At 40.8% G+C, this 25,905-nt stretch overlaps 1 protein-coding gene and 1 pseudogene across 5 annotated transcripts in view; both read left to right on the top strand.

Annotated features, from left to right (window-relative positions):
• The window catches only part of ATP11A (ATPase phospholipid transporting 11A), a 142,565-nt gene that overhangs the window by 114,895 nt on the left and 1,765 nt on the right, over positions 1 to 25,905 (top strand). For 3 of the 5 annotated variants that reach the window (XM_006909355.3, XM_025045005.1, XM_025045007.1), the window contains exons 18-28: positions 1,448 to 1,629; positions 3,985 to 4,236; positions 5,834 to 6,008; positions 7,751 to 7,853; positions 8,113 to 8,258; positions 8,816 to 8,875; positions 9,708 to 9,835; positions 11,006 to 11,141; positions 17,663 to 17,728; positions 18,531 to 18,634; positions 20,883 to 21,048. In XM_006909355.3, coding sequence (XP_006909417.1) covers positions 1,448 to 1,629; positions 3,985 to 4,236; positions 5,834 to 6,008; positions 7,751 to 7,853; positions 8,113 to 8,258; positions 8,816 to 8,875; positions 9,708 to 9,835; positions 11,006 to 11,141; positions 17,663 to 17,728; positions 18,531 to 18,634; positions 20,883 to 21,048 — 1,518 coding nt within the window. Of the gene's footprint in view, positions 1 to 1,447; positions 1,630 to 3,984; positions 4,237 to 5,833; positions 6,009 to 7,750; positions 7,854 to 8,112; positions 8,259 to 8,815; positions 8,876 to 9,707; positions 9,836 to 11,005; positions 11,142 to 17,662; positions 17,729 to 18,530; positions 18,635 to 20,882; positions 21,049 to 22,571; positions 22,659 to 25,227; positions 25,332 to 25,905 lie in introns of all 5 variants that reach the window. The other 2 variants (XM_006909356.3, XM_025045006.1) reach the window with 2 other exon arrangements.
• On the top strand, positions 12,528 to 12,646 carry LOC112477789 (annotated as a pseudogene).

The following is a 25,905-nucleotide window of genomic DNA, read 5'->3' as shown; positions in this document are numbered from 1 at the left end:
GTGGAAGATGAAGGACTTCTTTGAAGCACTTGAGTGTACACATACAGAATGAAGTCCATTTACAGATGTAGTCCATTTTAATAGAGGGTGTATGAGGTTACCCCCCCAATCCACAAGTCACTTCAAAATAGCATCTGAAATAAGGCCTCGTTCCACTGTGACCAGATGGCTGTGTGACACTGGCTGCACTGATAGCCACATGAGTCAAATAGCATAGGCTCTAGACAGAGCATTTTCATCATGGAACCCTGGGATCTCTGCTCAGAACAGGAGAGAAGATGTTCTCTTGCCCCAAGTTCTCCTGTCCATCTCTCCCATTCTTTCAGAGGAAAGTCATATTCGAACAAAGGAAGTTCATGGGACTAACACTGGAATTCAGTGTGTTCTGTCTAAACAACTGCTGCTTGGACCTCAGAAAAGTCCAGACTTTAAAACTCAGCGTTTCTGTTTAGCATATCATCATCGCATTATGTCTGCTAACCTAGAAGCTTCTGCAGAAGTGGGTACAAGCTGAGTGGATTTCCAATCCATGTTACGTCTCTTAATCATGTGGTCCCTTTCCCTTATAAATATAACTATTTAAACTTTTCTTTCAACTCTTTTTAATAACTTTGCTTTCTGACATTAGAGGTTGCTTCAAGCATTCTGTCTACCTGCGTCTCATAAGGGAAAGGTGCTCATTTCTTTCCGATTATGCCATGAGCCTTCTCTCAGCTCCTGGAAAGCTGATAACGTTTTCTTCAAGGGGGCAGAAGACCATCTCCTTGCAGCCATCCCGGCAGACAGTGAGGAAGGAGGGGGCACACACCAGTCAACTAAAACCCCAAACTAACACATTGACAGAATGAAAATGCTCCATGTGTGGCCCCTTGAGGCTCTGAGAGTCCAGCTTACTTGTGCTTCACTGGCTGGTATTATGCTTCTGTGTGTGTGGTGACACAGAGATCACAGTAGAGAATTTGTTATTAGCATCACAGTAGAGAATCTGTTATTCTTAGGTTATTTCACTCTCCTGTGGACCAAATAGGTTTGTAAGACTTTGTAGTATGTTAAGCCCATACTACTAACCTAGCCCAATTTTCCTCCAGCGAGTGCTAAATAAGATTAAAGTATATCACAAACTCCCATGTAAAACATGTTACTTTAGAAATACCACTTGCAATTCACCATAAAATTGCAAATGACTATCCTAAAAAAAAGTTTAACTCTTCATTTGTCAAAAGAAAAGAACAGTCTTAACTTCCGATGGCCTTGATTTTATTATTGATTCCCCTTCTACTAGTTTGAAAATTTTATGATATATAATGATTATATTTAATGTTGGTTGGCTTATAATTATTTGATTAGTCATTCTAATTAGAGAAAGGAGCTATTAAGAAAACCATTGAAAAATAATATTTTGGCACAGCAACACTTGAATTCACATGAAATGCATTGTATCCCACAGGAGGGGCTTCGGACTTTGTGCGTTGCCTACAAAAGGCTCATCCAAGAAGAATATGAAGGCATTTGTAAACTGCTGCAGGCTGCTAAGGTGGCACTTCAAGATCGAGAAAAGAAGTTAGCAGAAGCCTATGAGCAGATAGAGAAAGACCTTATTCTGCTTGGCGCTACCGCTGTTGAGGATCGGTAAAGTGAACACTATGCCTTGTCTCCAGAAACAAAGCATGATGCAGTGTGGCAGCATGGGCTGTGTGGGGCTGCTTCAGGAGGAAATGTGTCAGCCATACCAAACGAGGATGTGTTTACACAGAGGAGGAGACAAGCTGTCTGACTCCATGCCGTGAAGTAATATCACGGGGACCTCATGGCTGCCCAAGAATGAGATGCCTGAAATTCACACTTTCCCAGAAGAAACCAGAAGTAGTCAGCATTTTTACATCACATTATGAATAGTTGAGAGATAGGGTTTTTTTTTTTAAATATCCTTTAGCATAAAATCAATAACTGATTCCTAAATTTGTTATTAGTTCTTTTCAAACACAAGGTATAACATTCTAGATCCTAACATACTCAATGTATTTGTCACTACTCACTGAAGAAATTTAAAATAATCAAGTAGAATATTTCAATATAAAGAATAATATAATAATAATAGCTAATAAAATTACCGATTACAGATTTTCAAATGCCTCCAAAGAAAGAACTTCAAAACTTCATAATTCTATAAAGACTAAAAGTTTTTTAAGGCTAAGTGCATTAAGATATGGTCATCTGTCCACTCTGTTGTCTTGAGAGCTGAGTGAGAAAAATGAATTACAGTTTACTTTGAAGGAATGGAAAAGAAAAAAATATCCCAATTTAAAAGAATAAAACAGAAATTTTAGAAAATTGACTGAGAGTTTATTTCCCATAAAGTTTGAAAGTCTTTAAAATCTATATATTACTCCAAAATTTAAATTCTTAGCTGGAAACATACATTTTCCCAGTGTCTTTAACAAACATTTACTGAGTTCTCAATCTCAAAAGCATGTTGGGCAATGTAAGAAGTTTCCGTTTTTTTGGTGTGTTTTTTTTTTTTTTTTTTAGTTTCTTCCTTCATTCAGTTCAGATATATTATATTATAACAAGTATAAACATAAGAAGCATAACATGCACCGGACTGGTTTAGAACATGAAACCATAGTCATAGAATGGGATTGTGTGTTAGGAAGGAGAGAGTTGTTTAGTAGGGTGGTGTTTGTCTGGGGAAGAGTCGGACCTGGTTCTTGAAGGAAGTGATGGGGAGGCTTTTGCAGATGCAGGGAACTGAGCAGGCCAAACCAATGTGCAGGGGGCCCCTCAAGAGGGTTGTGGGAGCAGATCAACTTGGTGGGGAGTTGAGACATTGGAATATTGAAAGTAGGTTACCTGGTGGAGGGGGGGAGTATGTGGGGATCAATGCCTTCGAAGTGATGATATTTGATTACTTTAGCATCTCTAGTCAGCATCTTCGCAGACCCCTCTCAACCTCAGTTTCCTCTTTCAAAAAGAAAAAATGATGAAATTAGAGATGTATTTTTCTATCTCTAGAATACTGTTGTGTAATCTCCAGACTTCTACCTAGGAGGTTTATCCTAGAATCTAATCAAATTATCCCAGTTAGAAGATGAATCCATTCCTTTTATTCAGTGCTTGTCAGAGACACACTACATTATTCCACATGCCTATCAAACCCTAAGACTCTAAAAACTTGAAAAAATGTCAGGCCTCCCAAATGAGGCAAGCATGGTTTTGATGCCAGACTTCCACGGATAGTGGGACAGCCTAACCCATGTCAAGAGAGCTGGTTATCCTGACATGATTTGTAACCTCTGCAAGGTTTGGGTTTTCCACACGTAAAGTGGGGTGATAATAAAGTCCATGCTCCTTAAGTTGGTTGTAAAAATGGAATGTCACACACGAAATTCTTCATGCAGCATCTAACACATGGTAAGCCTATGATGCATGTTAGCCAGTCATAGAATCACAACTAGCATTATTAGTGTTTTACATTATTTAGAGAAACGTGGGCTCCAATTTGATAAGTGGCAAAATTTGAACAGTTTATGCCAAAAGAAAAGATAATGACTATTACTGATCACCTCCTTTGCAGATCTTATTTTTCCCTGAGTAAGACTTTTTTGTTGTTGTTGGTTATATAGTACTTCTTATAATTGCCTAAAATACTCTCCAGTTAGTGAGTCCCAGCTAGATAGAAAACTGCAGTGCTGACATATGGCAATTATGCAAGACAACCATTTACTTCTTAATATTTTATCAATGTTTATCTATTTGACATTAGGAAGGTTTTTTTGTTTTTTTTTTTTTTTTTGTAAAAACTTAATACATTTTAAAAGCAGATTCAGGCACTTTATCGTGAGATCATGAGCCAGTAGTATGGTTTTAATTTTGAGGGGCTGAGATATTTTACTAGATCACAAGTTTCTGAAATTGTTTATTTATTTATTTTTTTTGCCTTTGTCAGCCGTGACGTTCATTGTGTTTTGTTTTTGCTTTCCTTAGGCTCCAGGAAAAAGCTGCTGACACCATAGAAGCTCTGCAGAAGGCAGGGATCAAAGTCTGGGTTCTTACTGGGGACAAAATGGAGACAGCGGCAGCCACCTGCTATGCGTGCAAACTCTTCAGGAGAAACACACAGTTGCTCGAGCTGACCACCAAGAAAATTGAGGAACAGAGTTTACATGACGTCCTGTTTGAGCTCAGTAAAACTGTCCTACGCTATAGTGGCAGCTTAACCAGGGACAACCTCTCAGGGTAGGCAACACCCTCCTTCCGCACTGCAAAAGATGTTTTCAGAAGGATTGAAGTGACCTCCATTTACAAGGATGGAGCCTCAGTACCCTTGCTGGGAATGTGGTTCTGTCCTCCTGCATCAGTAACAGCATCAGCGTGGTTGGAGTGATCACAGGAAACATAATCAAAGCTGTTTCTTCTTAGGAATTATAACGTATCTTTTAGCACAAGAGTGTATCCATAAGAAAGGGGTGTGTGTGTGTGTGTGTGTGTGTGTGTGTGTGTGTGTGTGTGTGTGTGTGTGTTTCAAACTGCTGGCTAAAGGATGCAGGAAGACTTGATCAATTTACAAAATATTGTGAATGGTGTAATTCTCATCTCTTTCTAAGACCTCCTCGGGGCATCTGCCAGACCAGGGAGGGAAATATTAATGCATGGTTGTTTGTCTGTTAAGACAAGACAGTATATGCCCAAGAGTTGTGTTTTGTTTTGTTTTATCCCAAGAATATTCAGCGATTTATTCTGATATATTTTATCAATGCTGTCCTGGCTGGTGTTAAATGCATAAGATGTGTGATCTAAGATTAGATTTTATTTGATTCTTTTTAGACTTTCACTAACGTAGGTAAAGCACAAGCAGCTCTCTAACCATCTGCAAATTTTAAACTATTCATAAGTAGTACAAATATATTCCCCTTCACCTGATCTGCAGAATTCCTTTTGGAGATTAGAGATATTTGTTTGTAACTTTGAAACCCAGCAAAGAGAATTATGACTGTTCTTCCCAACTCAGATCATTCAGGCAGAATATCAGGGAGATATTAGATGTAAAGATAAAGACCGAGGTTGACCAATATGACCAGGAAGTTTACCAATAAAGGCTGACCCCTTTAGACTCCAAGATAAATGCTCTCCTATTGTTGAGAAGTATTGGACCTGCGTATGAATCACTTGCTTTGCCTAAGTGAAAGGAGAATATTTAATTAAAACACAATTTTAAAATATAGTCAAAAGTGTTACATCTAGTACTCTAAAGACAGTATTGATAAAACAAGAAATACAGTGGTCTCCCTCCTTTGGCTTTTTGCAATTTCAGTTACCCATGGTCAACCATGGTCAGAAAATAAAAATGGAAAATCCCAGAAATAAATAATTCATAAGTTTTAAATGTGTACTGTTCTGAGTAGCATGATGAAATTTCACACTGTTCTGCTCTGTCCCGCCTGGGACATGAATCATCCCTTTGTCCAGCAGATCCACGAGAGAAAGAGACCATATATATACAACTTTTGGTCTGTTACAGTATGTTACTATAATTGTTCTATTTTATTATTAGTTATTGTTAATCTCTTATTGTGCCTAATGTATAACTTACACTTTGTCGTATGTATGTATCAGAAAAACATAGCATATGTAGGGTTTGGTACTGTCTGCGGGTTCAGACATCCACTGGGAGTCTTGGACATATCCCTGTTGATAAGGACAACTACTGTACTAGTTTTTTAATCCCTTGCTCATGGATTTGTAGCATCTATAGATATCTAAAAAAATTATATAGTTTTCTAATGTCTATAAATGTAATTACTGAATAATCTCTGTGATTTATATAATCTGACAGACTTTCAACAGATATGCAAGACTACGGTTTAATTATTGATGGAGCTGCGCTGTCTTTAATAATGAAACCCAGAGAAGATGGAAGTTCCAGCAACTACAGAGAACTCTTCCTTGAGATTTGCCGGAACTGCAGTGCCGTGCTCTGCTGCCGGATGGCGCCTCTGCAGAAAGCCCAGGTCCACGCTCCTGTCCCTTGTAATTAGCTAGTGCTCGAGGGATATTTAAATATTGAAAACCATTAATTAATTAACATAACCACTGATTTTTTTTTTTTTTAATCTAGCAAGGTGCCACCTTTTTAAAAGCAAAATAATAGAAATTTAAAACTTGGATCTTATTTTGCTTGTGATTAGTTAAGAGTTGACTGAATCAAATGGATGACGCTTTTGGTGCAAAGACCAGAAGAGAGATTGCCATCTGACTTCTCTTGTAAAAATAAAACCGTATCACAAAAGTATAATCATTTATAGGAATCTATACTAAAGATGAAAGAGGTAGCAAATAGCATTATTGAGCACCTACTGTCTACTAGTTACAGATATAGATATGAACCCATTTAACCTTCAGAATAACCCTGTTAGATGATGGACATTATGCTCATTTTACAAATGAAGTAACTAAGATGTAAAAAGTTGGGACAACTTGTTTAACAGGATACACTTGGAAAATGAGTCAGAATTTGGCTTCTAGTGTGTCAAACCCCAAACTCATATTGTACCCACTGTACCATGTTCTTTTGGAAACAGAAGTATTTTTTAAAACATTTTTTAAAGCGTTCTGGAGTACATATGTGAACATTGGTATCTTTCTGATATCAGTAAACCTACATTTCCAACTTTGTTAAACCATATTCTAGATACACTAGACCAATTTCTCATGAATTGTTCATGAAAGAAATCCATAACTTCTCAGACTAACCCAGTGGTTAAGGTAAAATACTGAACACCATGTGCAAAGAGGTCATTGTTAGCATCATTGCACGTGTGCTACACTAATCTGTTAAGTGACATTGTCACTAAAAATATATGCTCTCATCTGGGTAATTCTTAGGGAAGACAAGCTGAGACTCAAAACTTTATATACATTCTATCCAAGATAAAAATGATTTGATTCCCTGCCCTTCCTCTTTGTGTTTGATTCTATATAAACCTTATATAATTATGCCCAGAATGGCAATTTAAGGATTTTATGTTTGATCTTCATGTTCTACATGGTACTTAAATTTTTAAGTTTTTAACTGAGTTTAGCAAACTTTTATACAAATTAATTTGTGTTTCAGTCTCTCATTTTGAATAGAGAAGGCAAGCCACACATTTTTTCTCATCTTTTCAGCCTTATATTTTGAACCACTATACTTAGACACATAAGTGGGAAAAAAAATATTATAAAGAAATAGACTAAATATTTGGAAATTATTAATTACACTGAATTGTCAGATTTGATTTTGCACACATGACAAATTTAAAAATTAAAATAGCATTAAGAACAGCTTATTTTAAAAAGTAGATGCTTGATACCAAAAAGTTTGGAAAAGCAATATCTTCTCATAGAATACAACGTTCAGGTTTTTTCCTATATATTTAAATATATTTCCCCTATATGATTAAATATGTCAGTATAGCAGTAACTGAAAACTACTTTGTACATTTCATGTGTCAATCTTCAGTTTGCTTAACAGCCTTTTTCCACTTATCTCATTGTAATCATACCTTACCTACTCTTGCTTTATTTTATTTTGTTTTTGATACGAAAAAGATGTTATCTATCCTATGTAAAGAATGAATGTAGTAAATTCACTCTAAGCAAGTAATGTATTTTTCTTAACTTTACTCTTTTTTTTTTATTTCTGCCTTGTTAATGAATAACCTGAGCAAAAATAAAACAGAGAAGATAAATTCTCCATTTATTACTTTTCCAGATTGTTAAATTAATCAAACTTTCAAAAGAGCACCCAATTACGTTAGCAATTGGTGATGGTGCAAATGACGTCAGCATGATTCTGGAAGCCCATGTGGGCATAGGTAAGCCTCTTCTTTTTTGGTTGCCTGAATGTTTTTTTAACCAAGATTTATTACTTTAGCTAGAGAAGAAGGTGATACAGCCATAGGCAAGATCATAAAATTTAGATGGCACATTTAGGACACCATCTGTGATTTAGTATATTCATGACTGAGAAATCTCACAGTAATGGTTTGATCTAACCTTATTTTGCTTCTTCCTGTTTTCACTTGAGTGGTGTCGGCAAAGGGTGTACTCAGCACATTTATTCCCATCTTATAGGTGTCATTGGAAAGGAAGGTCGTCAGGCTGCAAGGAACAGTGACTATGCAATACCGAAATTTAAGCATTTAAAGAAGATGCTACTTGTTCATGGGCATTTTTATTACATTAGGATATCCGAGCTTGTGCAATACTTCTTTTATAAGGTAGGAACATTTCCTTGCTCCTCTCACTGTTTCAGTGGCATATAATGTACATGATAAGTGACACATTTGACAGATGCCTCAATGCTAGAAAAGGTAACTTATGTAAAAATCGAAGTAACTATCAGCAAGGAAGGGGTTAATCCTAGCACTTCACTCATATTCACACAATTTAATGTGGAACCAATAAGAAGATATCAGTTGTAAAATGAAGAGGAAGGGGCGTTCTTTTATAATTTCTTGAAATAATTCTTATTCATTATGCAGATTGATTCTTTCCTATTTATATTGACATCTACATTGTCTCCTCATTTCTCTTTAACAAATTTCCTTTTATGTTGTCTGTTTTCAGAGTGACCAGAACATGGTCACATACACATTGTAGGTACCATTAGAATAAGAGAAGAATTTTTAAGCCCATCCTCTGCTCTTCTGAGAATGTAGGACAGTTTCGGGTCACTTTCCTCAGACAGAGCGGTGTCACATGGACAATCTCTTAGGAGATTAGATGCCTTCTACAGTGTGCCCTTGAACTAACAGGCATGTGATTTGTCTTTCAGAATGTCTGCTTCATTTTCCCTCAGTTTTTATACCAGTTCTTCTGTGGGTTTTCACAACAGGTGAGTCCTGGTGTCAGCAGTCAGAAGCTCTCCTGAGTCTTATGGCCTTGCAGTAGGGGGAGAGTAGACTGCATGCGGGGAGAGCAGGCCGGGACGGCGAGGGAGGCCCAAGTGCCCTCCACCTTGCTGCCCTCAGCAACCCTGTCAGCAGGCAGGGTGAAGGAGAAACGTGGAGGGGCCCGCGTCTGCTGACTGCAGGCTCTCTCTAGCAGTCCAGCGAGTGATGTGCCCAGAACTTGCCTCCCCTGACCTGGCCCAGGGGAACCGTATAGGGCTTTCTGACCCTAAATGAGAAAGGACCGAACCTAAATCTGAGATCCTTGCCTGGGTGTCTCACCACTCACTGGCTTCTGACACATTCAAGTGTGCCGAGTAGGGCAGTGCAGGCCATCTGACTGGAGAGGAGAGAAGGGGCCCCTCAGGGTACCCTTTTCCATCATTCTCTTGATTTCCTGTCCTGCTCAAAGGGACTGTGAGCGACTGCTTTCAACCAAAGGAGTTGGGACTGGGGAAAATTAAAGCTTCAAGATGGCAATCAAAATTGCAAACTTTTATGCAACATTTTTTGTTGCAAGTTTGCAGTGGCCTAAGGGGGTGTGTCACAGTCAGACCTCTCAGCCTTGATTTTAATCCTGTCTAGTTGACATCATGAAGCTTTGAAAATTGTTCTGGTCCTTCTAAATCTGTAGAAAGATGCCTTTGTATACATTTTAGAATGCTCAGATTTATAGGTCTTTGCAAATTAAAACATATACGTGTTTAACAAAACATCAAAAAAGTTTATCAGGATGCATGGGTGTTGTTTTCAGTTGATTTTTTTTCCTTCCTGCAGACTCTGTACGACACCGCCTACCTGACACTGTACAACATCAGTTTCACTTCCCTCCCGATTCTCTTGTACAGCCTGATGGAGCAGCACGTCAGCATAGACACGCTCAAGAGGGACCCTTCCCTCTACAGGTACCAAGCCTCAGAAACACACTTGCTTTAGAGCTTGGAGAATAATGAGATAGCCATAGATTTGAATATATCCCTCATGGAATTATTTAAAAACCAGAAATATTCAGTGTCAGCTGATTCACTTGCTTTTACCATGGTCTTTAAGCAAGAAGCAATGTAATTTAAGTGAGTATACTTTAAATTTAGATTGAAGGTTTATGCTGCATTCAAATATTAATATTTTACCATGCTTCCTGATAATTATGCAAAGATAAGGGATAAGAATTTCTATCCCCTTGTGACCCCCATAGATTTATGGCCTTTATTATCCTTTAAAAACCAAATATGTTCTATTCAGTGGGAGGGGGGAGGTGCGCGGAGGGGGTGGAGATAAATTAACAGCTCTGATTTCAGTGTATTCTTTTCTGCTCAAAAGTACTTTTTAAGAAAAAGATGTTTTTCTGCTATTCAGAACTACATTCCAGGATCACTGGAAGATTCAGTGTGTTACGATAAATTAACAGCTCTGATTTCAGTGTATTCTTTTATGCTCAAAAGTACTTTTTAAGAAAAAGAAGATGTTTTTCTGCTATTCAGAACTATATTCCAGGATCACTGGAAGATTCAGTGTGTTACTGGTGTGTGTGTGTGTGTGTGTGTGTGTGTCTTTTTAAATTAAACTTATTTCAGAAAATTTTAGATCCACATGTATTTGTAAGAAAGAATACAAAGAGAGTCTGTAAAACTGGATCACCCGGGTAAGATGGGTGGATGGTGTCAATATCAGTACCCAGGTTGTGATACTGTCCTACAGTTTTGTTGAATATTTTAAAGATTTTTAAATTTTATTTTATTATTAGTTTCAAGTATACAGTACATTGGTTAGACATTTATATAGTTTATGAAACGATCCCCCCAATTACTCTATCTTCCCTCTGGCTCTACACCTAGCCATTACAGTACTTCTGACTGTATTCCTGAGGCCGCGCTCCCCATTCCATTGTAGAATATTTTGTCAGACGATACCACTGGGGGAAACCGGATTAAGGCTCACAGTGTCTGTCCAGTGACTTAGAGGCCCCTACTGGACAAGAATGGTCACTGCAGAGCACAGCAGAGATGGCTGGATCACCCAGTGAGGCCGGTTTTAATGGAATGCAATCACTGTGTTCTCATTTTTTCTTTATACAGAGATATCGCCAAGAACGCTCTACTCCGCTGGCGAGTGTTCATTTACTGGACATTCTTAGGAGTATTTGACGCTCTGGTGTTTTTCTTTGGTGCTTACTTCATGTTTGAAAATACAACAGTGACCAGCAATGGACAGGTTAGTATGGAACTAGATTTTGTTGACTTGGCTACTTGAGAATAAACCTCAAATCACGTACGATCGTTGGTCAGTGCAGTCATTCAGCACAGCCTGTGGGGACTCCTGATATTTGGGTACTTAGCTACCAAATCGCTTTAAAGCACTCAGTACATCAGTAAATGCCCTGCTCTGCGTAGCTCTGCTGACTATAAGAAATATGCTTCCTGAGAGTTTTCAGATTTTATTTTTGTAACTTATATTTCACCAATAGCTATTTATCTAGTGGTTCAGTTAGATCATCCCGGTATGTCTTACCTAATATGGGAATTAATTTTGTATTTAACACATTTTAGCATTTTTTCACATGCACTTAAGTATTCGTTTCCTTTGCAATGAGTAGATTGATAGTTTCTAATAGACATCAGCTCTCTGGTTGTTTGCATAATTTCTAGGGTTTGTTTTATTTGTATCTGCTTTTTTCTTTTTGCAACTTGCTTTCCTTCCCACTCTCAGATAATGACTACCAACACACACATGGTAAGACAATTGTGGGTGTGTCCTCTCTATGTTTTTGAAGTGCATTCTAAATAAAATATTTCTTGAAAATATTTTCAAATGTGACTTCCTCTGTGTGCTTTGTCAGTAGAAATACTGTTAGCTGCCACTACCTTCTCCTTCCTGTAGAATTAAAGTTGTATTAGAGAAGTCTGTGTACATTTGATCATTTGTACTTGGTGTTTTCTCTCTGAATTTCTGTGTCAGGATTGCCAGTTAAGTCAGTAATTTTTTTTAAATTGACTTGTTTGAACTGCCCTTTACCTTAAATAAGAGGCAATGTACATAGGCATGTGAGGCCTACTGGGGACATTGCTTTGAATGTGGCAAACCTGTGCAACCTGGGAGAATTGTGAAAGACATGGAGTATACTTCGGAATTGTTCTCTACTTAAATGTCACAGTTTTTAACCTGGCCATAAATAAACACTACTGTTAATATAAAAGAAAGATAACTTATGACTAGAAGTATATTTCATTTCCTATTTGACAGAACACTTCTTTTCCCCATTTTGTTTTCCTTTGTGTTTATCCCTTCAAAAAGTTGGAATGAAGTGGGAAAGTCTTGCTACAAGTCCTGTGCTGTTTGTTTATCCAAATTTATTTGTTTCTTATTTCTCATTACTAAAAGGTGCTGTTATCTTTCATTATAACTAAAATTAATTTTCACTAAATTGATCTCGAGAATTTTTAAAAATCTTATTTCATTCTTTTACAAACTACATTTTTCTAGAATTTATTCTTTGTCTACACTTATTTTAATTAAATAATTTCTGGACGCCACCAGGCCATAAATGTAGTTAAATAGAGCTGTCTTATCATTCTTATATTTCTTTTATAAGATTTCCTAGTCTACGGCCATGCCACCCTGAACATGCCCAATCTCATCTGATCTTGGAAGCTAAGCAGGGTCGGGCCTGGTTAGTACTTGGATTGGAGGCCACTTAAGAAGTCCAGGTGCTGTAGGTGTTAAAAAAAAAGATTTCCTTAACAGGTCAGGCTTTAAGTAAGCATCTTGCATGTATCTTAAAAAGAACTAAGATGTTATGTCCTGAGGACTAAAATTCCAGGATCGTGACAATACTGAAATTGGTGCCATTCATCTGGCACTTCGTTTGCAGTTTACTGTCACAAATCTTCCCTCACTGCAATCGCCCTTTCAGTTGGACATTTTCATGGTGTTAAGTCAAGGGATCTGAAGTTCAGACAGATTAAAGAATTTGTACAAGGTCAGGTAATTAGAACTCATATCTGGGATGTTTGAAAATTTTATGGTATTTATTTTATTCCATGCTCGTTCTTAATTGTTTTAATCTCAGTATTACATAATAAAATAGTGAGTACTTCTCAAGAAGTACCATTAAAAGATTGCTTAAGTGGGGAAAAGGATACACATAAAAAGGCATGCTTGACCCGGTCACCCGGAAATGGGAGTGCCGGTTGATCGGCACGGTGTGGCTTTGGAGTACACACCTGTAGTGAAGCCTTCCCGATGCGATGCTTGGGCCACGTCTCCTCCTCCTTCTCAAATCCCTGCAGCCCTGATGTGTCTCCAACCAAATGTCTACCCAGCCACTCCTCATGTTGCTGTGGGTATAGTGGCATTTTGAAACCCTTCATATGATCCAAGGATTTACCAATTCCTTGTTTATCTCCTATTCCCTGTTTCCTTAAGGGTGTCCTGAGTCTCCACAGAACCCAAATACTAATTTCTAGGATGATGCTTTCCTGCGATGCTTTTATGCCTTCCACAATTACTACTTGCATGCCTTTGTTCATCTGTTATTGGACAAAACTATTCATTAGAATTTGAAACAGTGACAGAAAAAGACCAAGACAGAGAAAATACAAATTGGCCTGCACTACTCCAGCTAAGAAAAACCCAGTGGATGCCTTTTTGCTCATTGGCCAAGAGTTTTGAGAGCCCTCACTCTGCTTGCTGGCCTGACATGACAAACATTCAACACACATAATGTACATCTTGTCATATGAAAAGCTTCTGAGACACATGGCGATATTATGAACCAGCCCATGGGACAGTTGGTGCCAAATAAGATATTTAATGTGAGGTGTTTGTCTATAGTTATGCACTTGAGAGATGAAATTTGCTCCATTCGCTAACACTCTATAGAAGTTAAATAATCTAAAGACTTAGAGTTGTAAGAGCAGGATGAATAATGCTCATACCATCCCTAATTATGAGTGACAAGTCTGTGAGGGATAGTGTGGACAGTGTCATCCCGTATCATTAGGAGGACAGTTGCTCTAGGAAATTGGGATGACTCAAGGCCACTCCATAGCAGTGTCTGGTATTCAAACTCTACATCCTCAATTGTGCCTTTGCATGTTCAGAAAGAACCTCTCTCATTCTGGCTTGGTGATTCTTAAATTCTTGTTCGGGGGATAAAAGCATTATATCACTTACAAAATTAAAAATGGTATCATGGACCGGTTCTGCAGTAATTCAGATAAACCTACAAAATATGAGTAAATAAGGGGTGGTCCCAACAACTGATGATATCCTTGGTTCTAAGGTAGTAGGCAGTTTGGAAATCACATGCTCTTCACTTTCTGATTGTGTGCCTTCCAAATGAGAATGCATCTTCTTGGTGAGACAATTTAGATGCCCTGTTCTGTTGATGGTCAGTATGTGAGGACCACTTTTTTTTAAAGACTTAAATCATTCTATGGGATTGTTTATAGATCACATGTAGTATTGAGGAATAACAGAATCATCGATAACTTTTGCAAAAAGAGAAATTCACTTATGGAGCATTTTCTGCACAGACATCATAAGCCATAATTATTTCTCAAATAAGAATACTAAGACGATAATTATCTTTGTCGAACAGCAGGCTATTCCTAGATGAACACCTGAAAGTTTGGAGCATGTTATAATAGAAGGGAAGCAAACATCTCGATAGCCGAAATAGGAGCAGTGGCCAGTGTGGCAAGAGCAAATTATGCCAGTGGACTTGGTGGAAGTATGGAACCAATACATGAAGGGAATGTAGTAGGTGTTTCTTGTGACCGTGATTTTGAGACAATGCAAGTCATATTTGTCACTGAATATTTTTACACATAAAAATCAAATTGGCCTGAATCTTAATTCTCTAATAAGCAGAAAAATTTCCGGCAAAATATTCATCCTCAGAAGAGAGAGGGAGAAGCATGAGGAGAAAGGATTAAACTTAGATCTGGTGGAGCACCACGCTCCAGAGACATTCTACCAAATTCTGATGATCATCCGAATGAGGCTGTAAAGTTAGTGACATTCTCATTGAAGAGACTGTTGGGTTAGGAAATCAGACGCAGGGCTTCACTGAGGAATGACGTCACTTAGAAGAAAGATGGTCCCTCTGAGAAAGGGGATTAGTGTCCCAGTGAACCATCCCACCTCCCACTCCCAAAATCCATATAAATAATGGCAAACAATTTTAATAATAATTTGACTATTAACAATTAGCCTGAGGGCTTCCTAAAAACAAATTTAAAAATTAAGGGGAACTTAGAGCTGGTACCATATTTGTCTGCCCCAATGAGCCAGAAATAGGTTGCGGGAGTGGGAGAGGGGGTGGTAGGTAAAGCTAGTGCAGATTCATCAGCACTGCCCAAGGTTCTGACCAAAATTCTCAGTTCTGGGTTCAAGATAGTTGTGCTTTATTGCCATTCACCTGTAAAAATTACAGCTGAGCCCTTGTGTTTTACCGGACTAGGCATTGGGAGGCCTGATCTGTGATCTCAGGTCTACTATAACCCACCAAATCTGCAGAAACTCAGCAGCGTTGTGCTTTATTGCCATTCACCTGTAAAAATTACAACTGAGTCCTTGTGTTTTACTGGATTAGGCATTGGGACTAGGCCTGATCTGTGACCTCAGGTCTACCATAACCCACCAAATCTGCGGAAACTCAGCAGTGCCCTTGGGGAAGCCCTGCTACCCTTAGGGAGAGAGAGAAACAGAGAAGCCACTCAAAGGACTGAAAGTTTGTCCCTGATTTGTGATGCTGCCACTCTGCTATGCATACTCCATTTTCACATTTTGCCATTATCTAACACTTTTTAAAATAATTTCCGCATTTCCTGCCAGGCAAGGGTGGCAAACATGCGGGCCTGGAGTGTGAGGGAGTGGAGAGCCAGGCGAGGTGGAGCCTTCCAGCTAGGTTCCTCTGACGGTGCCCACTTGGAACTCATAGCTGCCCCTCACCTCACCACAAATTCACCCTTCACTTTAGGCTAAAAACATCAGCTTCCAACGAAAAACAAAACAGTCTCTTTGTTTTCCAACACTCTGCGGGCCAGGAATTTTTGTGAGCTGCTGCTAAACTACAACCAAATTCGGAAAATTTTCCTGCCCCCAAAGTTAAGCATTGAAGAGAGAACACTTTCTTTGAGAATTTCCCAACCTGACCACCATTGCCATTTGGGGCCAGAGAGTTCTTGGTTGTGGAGTTGCAATTAGCAGCCCCCTGGCCTCTGCCTGCTATATGCCAATAACACCTCTCTTCCTGTTGTGACAACCAAAAATGTCTCCAAACATTGTAAGTGTCCCCTGGGGACAGAATCACCACCACCACCACCCCACCCTCCACCCCCATGCCCTGTTGAGAGCCACTGGTATATGTGGATCTGCATGATTAAAGCCCAGTTTTGATCATGATGATGAAGTAAAGAATAAAGTGAAAAAGAGATGCTGATTGGGGTTTTTTAAAAGTCTGTGTTTACTACAGAGTCCTAACAGTTTTTCTTCTAGAATTCCACCAGTAGTTCTTACCTCTCTAAATATAACACAAGACGGGTAGCCTACACATTCACCGAAACTGAGTTATGTGTAGGCATGTTTCTTTGATTAAAAATTAACTATGAAGGAAAGCCATTTGTATTTCAGGTCTTTAATTCTTTGTGAAATAAAGCCTTGTTTTCTTTTAGAAAGATGTACAGGAATGTTTTCTGAGAGGCATGGTTCACAGAATCTGAAAAACCAGAATAGGTCAATTCTTAGTGTAGACATCTTGAAGAAATTTAGTCTTATAGAATAAAATCGTCTACAGACTGATATTTTTTCCCGTAAGAGAAAAAAGTCTCAAGTAGTAGGTGTTTTATTTTGCTTGTGTCTTTGTCTGTAATAGAAAAATGTGTTGTTTTCATGATTCCACTCGTGTGCTTCCACCACTGGCGGTTCTCCTGCATCCTGCCCGAGCCCTCTGGGCTGCCCCGAAGCCGTGCCCTGTGCTCCCGCCTCCCATGGCCTCTTCCGCAGGGCTGTTGACCTGTATGTGGTTCTGACCATCAGAATGGCTGCCGGGGGCCTTCGTGCAGCTCTGTCTTGTCTGTCTTCGTTTCTCCCTTTTCTGTGATTTTTTTCTCAAGGAAAGTCCCACCCAAGATGTCGCCCATACATGATGTGATTCTCGTTGCTACTAGCAAAATGTTCTAGCAGTTACTTTTCTTCCAGAGCAGGCAGATGTTTGAGTTGAGTTCAAAAGAGAACAGACACAAACTCTTCTGAGTTTATTCTTGAACGTGCAGAGGGTGTAGAGCTAAGTAATTGGGTAAATGTCTCTTCTACATAAAACACACACACACACACACACACACACAGTTAGCATCGTGCGTATTGTGATAGCAGCTCTTCGGTATTTTTGCTCTCGGCTTGTGATGTTAGGACTGATGTTTGTTGCGAGTGTAGTGCAGGGTCTATATCATGGGTGACAGGACAGTCAGTGTAGGAAAGCATCTGTTCCCACCACCGATCACTGCCCTGGCCCTGGGGATGGTGCCAAAAAGCCAGGGGGTCTCGAGTGCCTCAGGGTGTTTACTGCTGTCTCCTCTTTGTAGTAACAAGACATAGTCCCTGTATGTTTAGGGTTTGAAGGGTTGGCACACAAGAACAATGAGATGTATTCTCTAACACCCTTGTTTTGAATGCGAAAGGGGAAAAATAACATATTCACAAGAGACTGCTTGGACTGTTTGTCCCCACAGATATTTGGAAACTGGACCTTCGGGACGCTGGTGTTCACTGTGATGGTATTTACTGTCACCCTAAAGGTAAATTCTCTCACACTGATGTTTCTTCTTCCAACCACAGTTAATTCCTGAATGTGTAGGTCTCCCCACCTCTAAATTATAAATACATACCAAATTACAAATCCGCACTTGCACACAGCTCGGGTGAGCTCCTGGGCCCACTCAGGGGTCATCTTCCCGCCATTTAAATGAGCACAAACTCAGCCCACTCGGCAACCCAATATGCAAACTTCCAGAATTACACAGAAGATGGATAAAGAAATGATCTTTTTCTTTATAAGAGGATTCAGATTAGAATTCTTTTAATTGGCAAGCAGCCATTATGTAATCAAAATATACTGTAACTGAAACAAATAAATGTTTTATGAAAAATTCAGCTTTTATTAAAAGTCAAATTCTATATGGGATATCACTATGAAAGTCCCCAAAACCTCTCAACTCAAGTCTTAAAAAGTGACACAGAGAAAATCCAAAACTGGTTTCCTTAGTAGTAATGTAGCCAACATTACTACTTAAGCTGTCACCCCCGAGGCCTTCCTTTTGGGAAACACTTCTAGAGCGAGTTTCCCCAGGGTCTGGGTGAGACTTACTAGGAATGTGGTGATTGCGAGGACCGTGACATCACACATTCTTTGTCTCCATTGGAAGAATAACGGTTTATTTTTCCTAAGCAGTTTCACATGGGCATTTTAGCTAAAATTAAGGTGATGGTGGTTTGTTTGTTTGTTTGCTTCATTATTTTCTGGCTTTCTCTCTTAGCTGGCATGGCTCGCACTGATATGCTTAGATAATACCATATTAATTACCTTTTTCTTTCTTTCAGCTGGCGTTAGACACACACTACTGGACTTGGATAAACCATTTTGTTATCTGGGGGTCACTGCTATTTTACATCGTCTTTTCCCTCCTCTGGGGAGGAATTATCTGGTATGAATTTGATAAATATTATGTAATCCTTATTACCTTCATATTCCTGCAGTATCTTTCATCATGAGCTCAAAATGCACTTTCTGTACAACTTCATTCCTGTGTGCAGGTATTCACTGAATGCCTGCTGTGTGCAAGGCATTGTGCCAGGGCCTGGGGAACCTCAGGGAGAATGAGGCAAGTGTGGTCCCTCCTCCTTTGACCTCATATTTTCAGTGGGGGAGACAGGCTAGATAACAACTAATCTGGCTGTGACAAGTAAGTCATAGAATGGATGTTATAGCAAGGGACCTATTTCAAATTGAAGGTCAGAGAAGGCTTCTCCAAAAAAAAGTTATTATTTAAACTAAAACCTGGGAGGAAATCACCACCATCATCATCATAGGTCACACTTATTAAATCCTTTCTAGAATGAGGCAGGAGTGAAGTATTCAACAGGGTACGTCTCATTTAGTCTTCTCCACAACTGCATTCTCTACACACTACAAATGTTAAGATGGACCTAATGGCCAGTAGAGCCGGCCTTGGCGGGCTGCACATGAAAAAGCCCTGAAGCAGAGCCCTGGCAGGCGGAAGGAAGTCCACGGTGACTGGAGAGTGGCCTAGGTCCAACTGAGGAAGTAAGTAGGGGCAGGCCGCGCTGGGCTTAGAGACCCCGTAGGACCTAGAGACCCCGTAGGACCTCAACCCCAGCCTGATAACAGCGGGACGTCATCAAGGACTTTAAACGGGTGGCAGCAGAGCCCGATGGCTCTTTTAGAAAGATCACTGTGGCGGCTGTGTTGAAAATAACTTGTGAGTGGAAAGCAAACAGGACAACCGGTTTAGAAACTGTTGCGATAAAGCTGTCAAGAAGCAATGTTGATTTAACTCAGTCCTGATGAGGGCAAGAAGTGGTTGCATTCAGCATCTGTTATACTATCACAAGCGTGTTTTTGCCCATGCAGTTCCTTCTACTGAGAGTGTCCTTTCCAATTAGACTATCCGGTGGGTGAGCTCTTATTCATCCTTCAAAACCTGGCAGCTCATTGCCCTCTTTAATAATGCTTCCCTCAAACCACTTTACAGGCGGGGCAGTTCCACCTCATCCCTGAAGCATTTATTCATTCTCTTGTCACAGCACATACCATACTGTTCTGTACTTCTCCTGTTTACATCTCCGCCTCCCCTGTAAGGCAGGGCTTTTCCTTAGCAGGGCTGGGACTAGGGAGAGGCAAGTGAGGAGGCTCCAGGGGCCACAACCTGAGGGCGAGCACCTCCTTCAACTGGACATGCTGGCTTCGTCCTAGGCCTGGCCAGATATGAGGCCGGAAGCAATGTCCTCTTCATTTTTCATTTCAAATATTGAGCACAACCCCTAGGAAACAGGCAGCCCCTGAAAACAGAGAGAAAGCCTCCCTAATCAATCTTGTCCCCCTGTTGGCAGTTGCTGATACGATCCCAACCTCTCATTCCATTACTGCCCTCTAGTGACCAAAGCCATGCATTACGTGTTCTTTTGAGAACTAGAGAAGGTTTGGGTGGGTTTCCAACAACCCTGTCCCAAGCTAAAAATCCCTGAAGTTCTAGTGAACTTTCCAAAGCTATGGCTGTGTAAGAGGAAGATTTCATCCTGAAGACTTCCCGACTAGCCCCTGGGCTTTGGGGTTTAGGAATCGTAAAACCAATTCAAGTTCAGCATCATATCATTAATTGCTGCATCCTTTTCAACTTCTTTCATGGAACCCAATATAGATATTTTCTTTGAATTATAAATTTGCCTGGTAGGTAAGTAATTTCATCTCCTGTATTTTTATAGAGAAATTAAATTTTTTTACGGCATAAACTTGAGGTAGTTAACTAGCTCGGCTTATCAGAACATTTGCATATCTTCATGTTAATAGCCATTGTGATTCTGAGGTACCAAAAACATCACCTATTTTAATCTTTTCAAATCTTTTTTGTTGTTCTGAAACCAAACTTCAGGGACTTATTTTGCCGTTGGGATGACTTCATGGAATTCCTTCCTGCTTTTCCCATTCATAACACCTCAGCATTATAGGGGAAGTTCTACATCCCATTGTTTACACAATGAATTCGAAGCAGGCAGGCTAAACGGCTTGTCCACTGACTATCAGTGCTAAAAGTTAAAACGGCCAGAATAAATGGGTTTTTATGCCAGTAGAGAAAACAGCAGGATTTCAGTGTTTCTCCTGATGACTCCTGACCTGTCATCGTGTTGTTTTTCTTCTTTCCCTCAACACTCCAGGCCATTCCTCAATTATCAAAGGATGTACTATGTGTTCATAAAGATGTTGTCCAATGGCCCTGCCTGGCTGACCATCATCCTGCTCATCACCGTCAGCCTCCTTCCTGATGTTCTCAAGAAAGTCCTGTGCAGGCAGCTGTGGCCCAGCGCCACAGAGAGAGTCCAGGTACCCAGATGCTTCTAGTAGGGGCATGGTGCACTGTAGCTCCCCAGATTCAGAGTGGGAAATAACCATCATAAAGTGTAGTGTAAAGATTTGGGCTGGAAATGTCATCAGTCTAAGCATTACTAAGGAATTTCACGATATGTGATTTTAAACATTAATTTAGGTAAAATTTAAGGTGACCAATGTTTAGACCTGAACAGCTAGTCAGTCTAAATGAGAAAAAGATTAAGAAAGATTATGCCAATATCAAGACAAATTATTTTGTGTAAATCTAAAAGTTTTTTTAATTAATCATTACTTTGAAGGTAAAATTGCATTATTTTTAGGGATGGTGAATTTGGCTCAAAACTTTAGCATTTATATTGGGAAATTCTGGTAATTAGTAGGGCTACTTATTTTCCACACTCCCATATTGAGGCCAACAAGCTGAATTCTGGATTCAGGTAAGAAATGAGATATGCAAAATGCACAAACTGGCATAGGACACCAGTAGGTGTTACTCAGAGCTTCCTGAGACCACTCTGGCCCTTCCCAGAGTTCCCAGGGAGGACACATTCCCTATCCCCTCACCCCTGTGATCTCAGGGAGGAGCATGCTCCCCATCCCTTCACCCCTGTGATATCGGGGAGAGCACACTCTCCATCCCCTCACCCTTGTGATTTTCCCATGGAGGTGGAGAGCCTCCGTAGGGAGAAAGAAGGATCCTGGTGAGAGGGTGGAAGCCACAGCAGGAGCTGTTCCTGCAGGTTGCATGTCTCCCTCCTAGAGCACAGGTGGTGTGCAGGTGACAGTATGGGAGGGAGAGTGTGAAGCAGAAGAGGACAAGTCATACATTCTGGGAGCCGTGGAGAGGCACTCCAGAAAGCTAAGATGGCCCCAGTGGTCTCGATCTCCAAGAGCTGTTGGCCTTTATTAGGGATGGAAAACAGGTAGCCCTCCACTGGGTTTGGAGTGGAAATGGTGCGGGTACTACATTCGCCCTACTTCCACCAATCCCAACAATTGAACGGGATCCGAGCTGGTGAGCTTTCTCAGAACTCTGGTGCTAATTTAAAATGTTGACGCCAGTGCAACCAGTTCCTAGTGATTCTCTCCTTTCTGCACCTGCCATGTTCGTAAAGTCAGTGCTGACACAAACTCGGGGAGAGATTAGTGAGAGTGTACACATCCAATTTCACTACAAATTGTTTAAAGTTATCAGGGCTTTGAACCTTTCCCTTTGGTGGCAGCAGGAGTGGGAGGTGCACACTACCTTCCAGGAAGTGAGAGTTCCTGGACAGAGAGGCCGAGACCATTACGGATGTGACTCGCGTTGTGCAGTCTTGGCCTGCCACAAGTTTGCGTAGTGCAGCAGCATTGATGTATGTGGGACGTTGTTGGCATGTAACCAGACTCACAGTCTGTTCTCGTTTCTCTTTTCCTTTCCTCATTCCTTTCTATTTTCCAACCTCTTTGTCAAAATAACCACTACCACCTTGTCTAATGATATGCACGGCCTCTCCTGAACCTTCTGGGACTGGCAGACTAAGAACCAGTGCCTTTCTGTTGAGCAGTCCACCATCTTTATGCTTTCTCAGACTTCCAGCAGTCTGAGTTTCTGAAGGAACCAGGTGATGCTTTTCTGTCTTTTTGCATGTTTGGGATTATAGTCACAAGACAACACAGGGCTGACTTTTAATAATCAAGAGCTATCAAACACACACTCTGGTGTTTATGTCTCCTATGTTTGTTATAACCACCACCACACCAGGAAATATTGGGATAACTTGTATCTTGAGATGTGGAAAGGACATGTGAGCTGTGTTTTCTATCAATGCCACTAACCAGTGTTTCTCTCTCAGCATCCATTGGAAGTATCACATCCCACCTTCAAGGGGGCAGCTACGTCTTCACTCAGGCCCAGCTGAGAGTGTCGAGCTGCGCCACTTTAAACTTGTGGTTCCTACACACGAAAGTGAAGGTGTGAGTGTGGCAGTTCCTAAGGCACACGTGCCCCTGGGTGACCAAAGTTGCCTCAGTGCCGTCTTTCTCTCTGCAGCCCGTAGAGGATGGGTAGCAAGACCTTGTTACTCCGTTCGCCTCTGTAAATCCATTCTGTAGACGGGGAAACTGAGGCCTCCACAGTGAAGTATGAGCAGGGCCTTGCAAAAGCGCTTCAGAAAAGAAAAGACTCTGGTGATTCACTTGGACTGTGGACAAAGCTAGGAGAGATGTGTTTTGGGTCAAATGTTTTACCAAATTCTTTAAAAATTTTTTCATCTGATTGTTTTAAGGAAGTGTTTTCTACTTTGCTTTAAATGGTTGTAGTGGCCTATTTCTCAGCCATATAGAGCCATTTACACAGCATTCCTCCGTGGCAGCTGCCTGAGATCAAAGCTTTTTCATCCAGAGCCAAGACTTCAGGGGCAAAGCATTGTCTAGAGAATATTTTCTATCTGTTTTTCAGTTGTATGTGCATGTACCTAAATACTGCACTTATGTGTGCTTCAAAATTAATGATACTTTGAAAACACATTTGGTATTACTGTTTTACCAATGCAGTTTTTTTAATAGGAAAATGCCTTAAAGCAAGAAAAAGGCTTTTTTTTTTCTTTAAAGAACAGTTCATCTTCTATGCATTTTAAACACTATTTTTTAACTAACAGGATAGTACATTTTTTCAGTTCAAGTAATTATTGACAATCAAAACGTTTCCAATCTGATGCCATCAGAATTTTTTAGAATAAATTACATAACTTTATATTGCTATTTACATGCTTGAACACATTTAGGATGGAATTATTAGGAACACTTTAATAAGTCATAGGACGCGCTTATGAAATTGATTCCATCGCGCCAGCTCTGGGCTAAAAATAAACACTCTAATTATTGATGTGGTTTATTAAGAGTTGATTTGCTTCTGAACCTTTGCAGAAGCCATACTCTTGCTGCTTGGAGAAGGTTGTCACTGAGCATTCTATGGGATCCACAGTCACACGGGGCCTGACAAACAGGTACCCCCACACCCACACCTTCACACAGAGCCCCCGTAGCCAGCATGTCCCTGGCACGCACAAGGCGAACGCTCATGTTGCCGTAAAACTACCTGGACTTTTGCAAAACTTTGGAGGAATGAACATTGACCTAGTCCTGATGTGAAAATACTGTACTTCAAATGGATGGGTTTTTTTCTTTTCATCTATTCTACTAAAAAGCAAAACATCATATATATATATGTGTGTGTGTGTATATATATGCATATATATCCCTGTAATAATTTTTATATATAATTGAATTATATATAATTCCATCCTTGCAAAGGGCAACAATGCCACCTCTTGTGTAGCTCATCCTCCTCCTCCCCAGAAGACATTCTGCAACTCAGACCTTGAGGTTCTTCACCTTTTAAAATCCTTTCTTCCTTTTACTGTGAAACTAATGATGGTTTGACTGGAAAATCCTAGTGTTCAGACGCCCAGCACCGTTGACGTGCAGTGCCGAGGCACCTTGAATCATTAGGATGCTAGTCTTGGACGGGACTTCTGTTTAATTAGAGACAGAGCTGAAGGACAGGGACGGGGACAGAGGAACAGGGACAGGGCCGAGGGAGAAGGAGAAACAGAAGGAAAGGGAGGGATAAAGAGACAGAGGGACGAGGACGGGCAGGCACGCTGTACCTCGTTGGTGTTCTCGGGGTGGGGTGTAGGCAGCTGTCTAGTAAATTGGCACTCAAGAAGCTTTCAGGTGAGTGTGGCAGGATTTTTGGCTTCAGGGTTCTGGAAGCACTTCCTGTGCTCCTGGCAGAGTCTGGCCTTTGCTGCGCTGGGAGCAGGCTGGTCAGGCGGCCCTTCCAGCTGAGACCCTGCTCTCGTGCCTGGCCCTCCCTCTGGGCATCGGCTTCATCCCTCAGCCTTTTTCATGTGAAGGGCACTGTTAGGAAGATCATTTCCTTCCCCCAGCAGAGCCTCTGGAAGGTGCCCACACTGAGAGGCCTGTGCCCCTCCTGCTGCCCCGAGTTTAGCACAGACTTCCATGTCAATCTGACATGCCTTTTGCACTCAGAGGGGCCTGGTGAGTGGCCCTCATGGGCACTGGCCCCCACATTCCCGGTGCACGGCTGGATTTTGCCCTTGGCTGTCCGGGAGAGCTCTCTCGGTTCCTGATGTGGCAGCCATCTCAGTGTTTTTCCTCGCCTTACAGAAGAGCTCGAAACTCAAAACAGCGGTCGATGCCGCGCCGAGCACGGACAGGCCACTTCTGAAGGACTTCTTGCCGGGGCCGAGACGTGATTAGCCCACGGATAGGTAACAGCGTCCACCATGCCACCTGGCAGGCTTTCTGGGTGTGCTGTGATCCTTTCAAACTGTTCATTTTTCCTCCAAAGTTTTGCTGTGCTGTGCTATTTTTAATAACAGAGATTCATTTTAAAACACACACACACACTTTTTTTATGCACACATGTATATTTCTGTCCCAGGTAAGTGACCTGCCTGAGAGTGCCTGGACTGCATACAGTTGAGTATTGTACATACACACATGCACAGGTGTGGATGTGCACAACCCCCTACATATATATGCCATGGTGAACATGGTTCCACATGCACTTCTGTGGTGTCCTCGCCTGGTGTGTTCGGTGTTCAGTGTGCCAGAACGAATCTCATTCCTCATCCTTGGTGGTGGAAATAGCTTCTCCTAAAAGGTGTATCAGGAAAGACTGTATTTGGAAATAAAAAATGGAACATCGTGTGGTTTGGAGTGAACACTGGCCCAGGCAAATGTCTGGTACAGAGGCATTGTTGTCCATCAGCGGGAACATGGAGTCGTGTCTGCCTGAAAAACAGGGAGAGGAAATGCGACCACATTCACAAAGCCTTCCGA

The sequence above is a fragment of the Pteropus alecto genome, unplaced genomic scaffold, assembly GCF_000325575.1.
Source record: "Pteropus alecto unplaced genomic scaffold, ASM32557v1 scaffold13, whole genome shotgun sequence".
Classification (NCBI taxonomy): Eukaryota; Metazoa; Chordata; class Mammalia; order Chiroptera; family Pteropodidae; genus Pteropus; species Pteropus alecto.
Note: the sequence above shows the minus strand (reverse complement) of the source record. Positions and strands in the feature narration are given on the sequence as shown.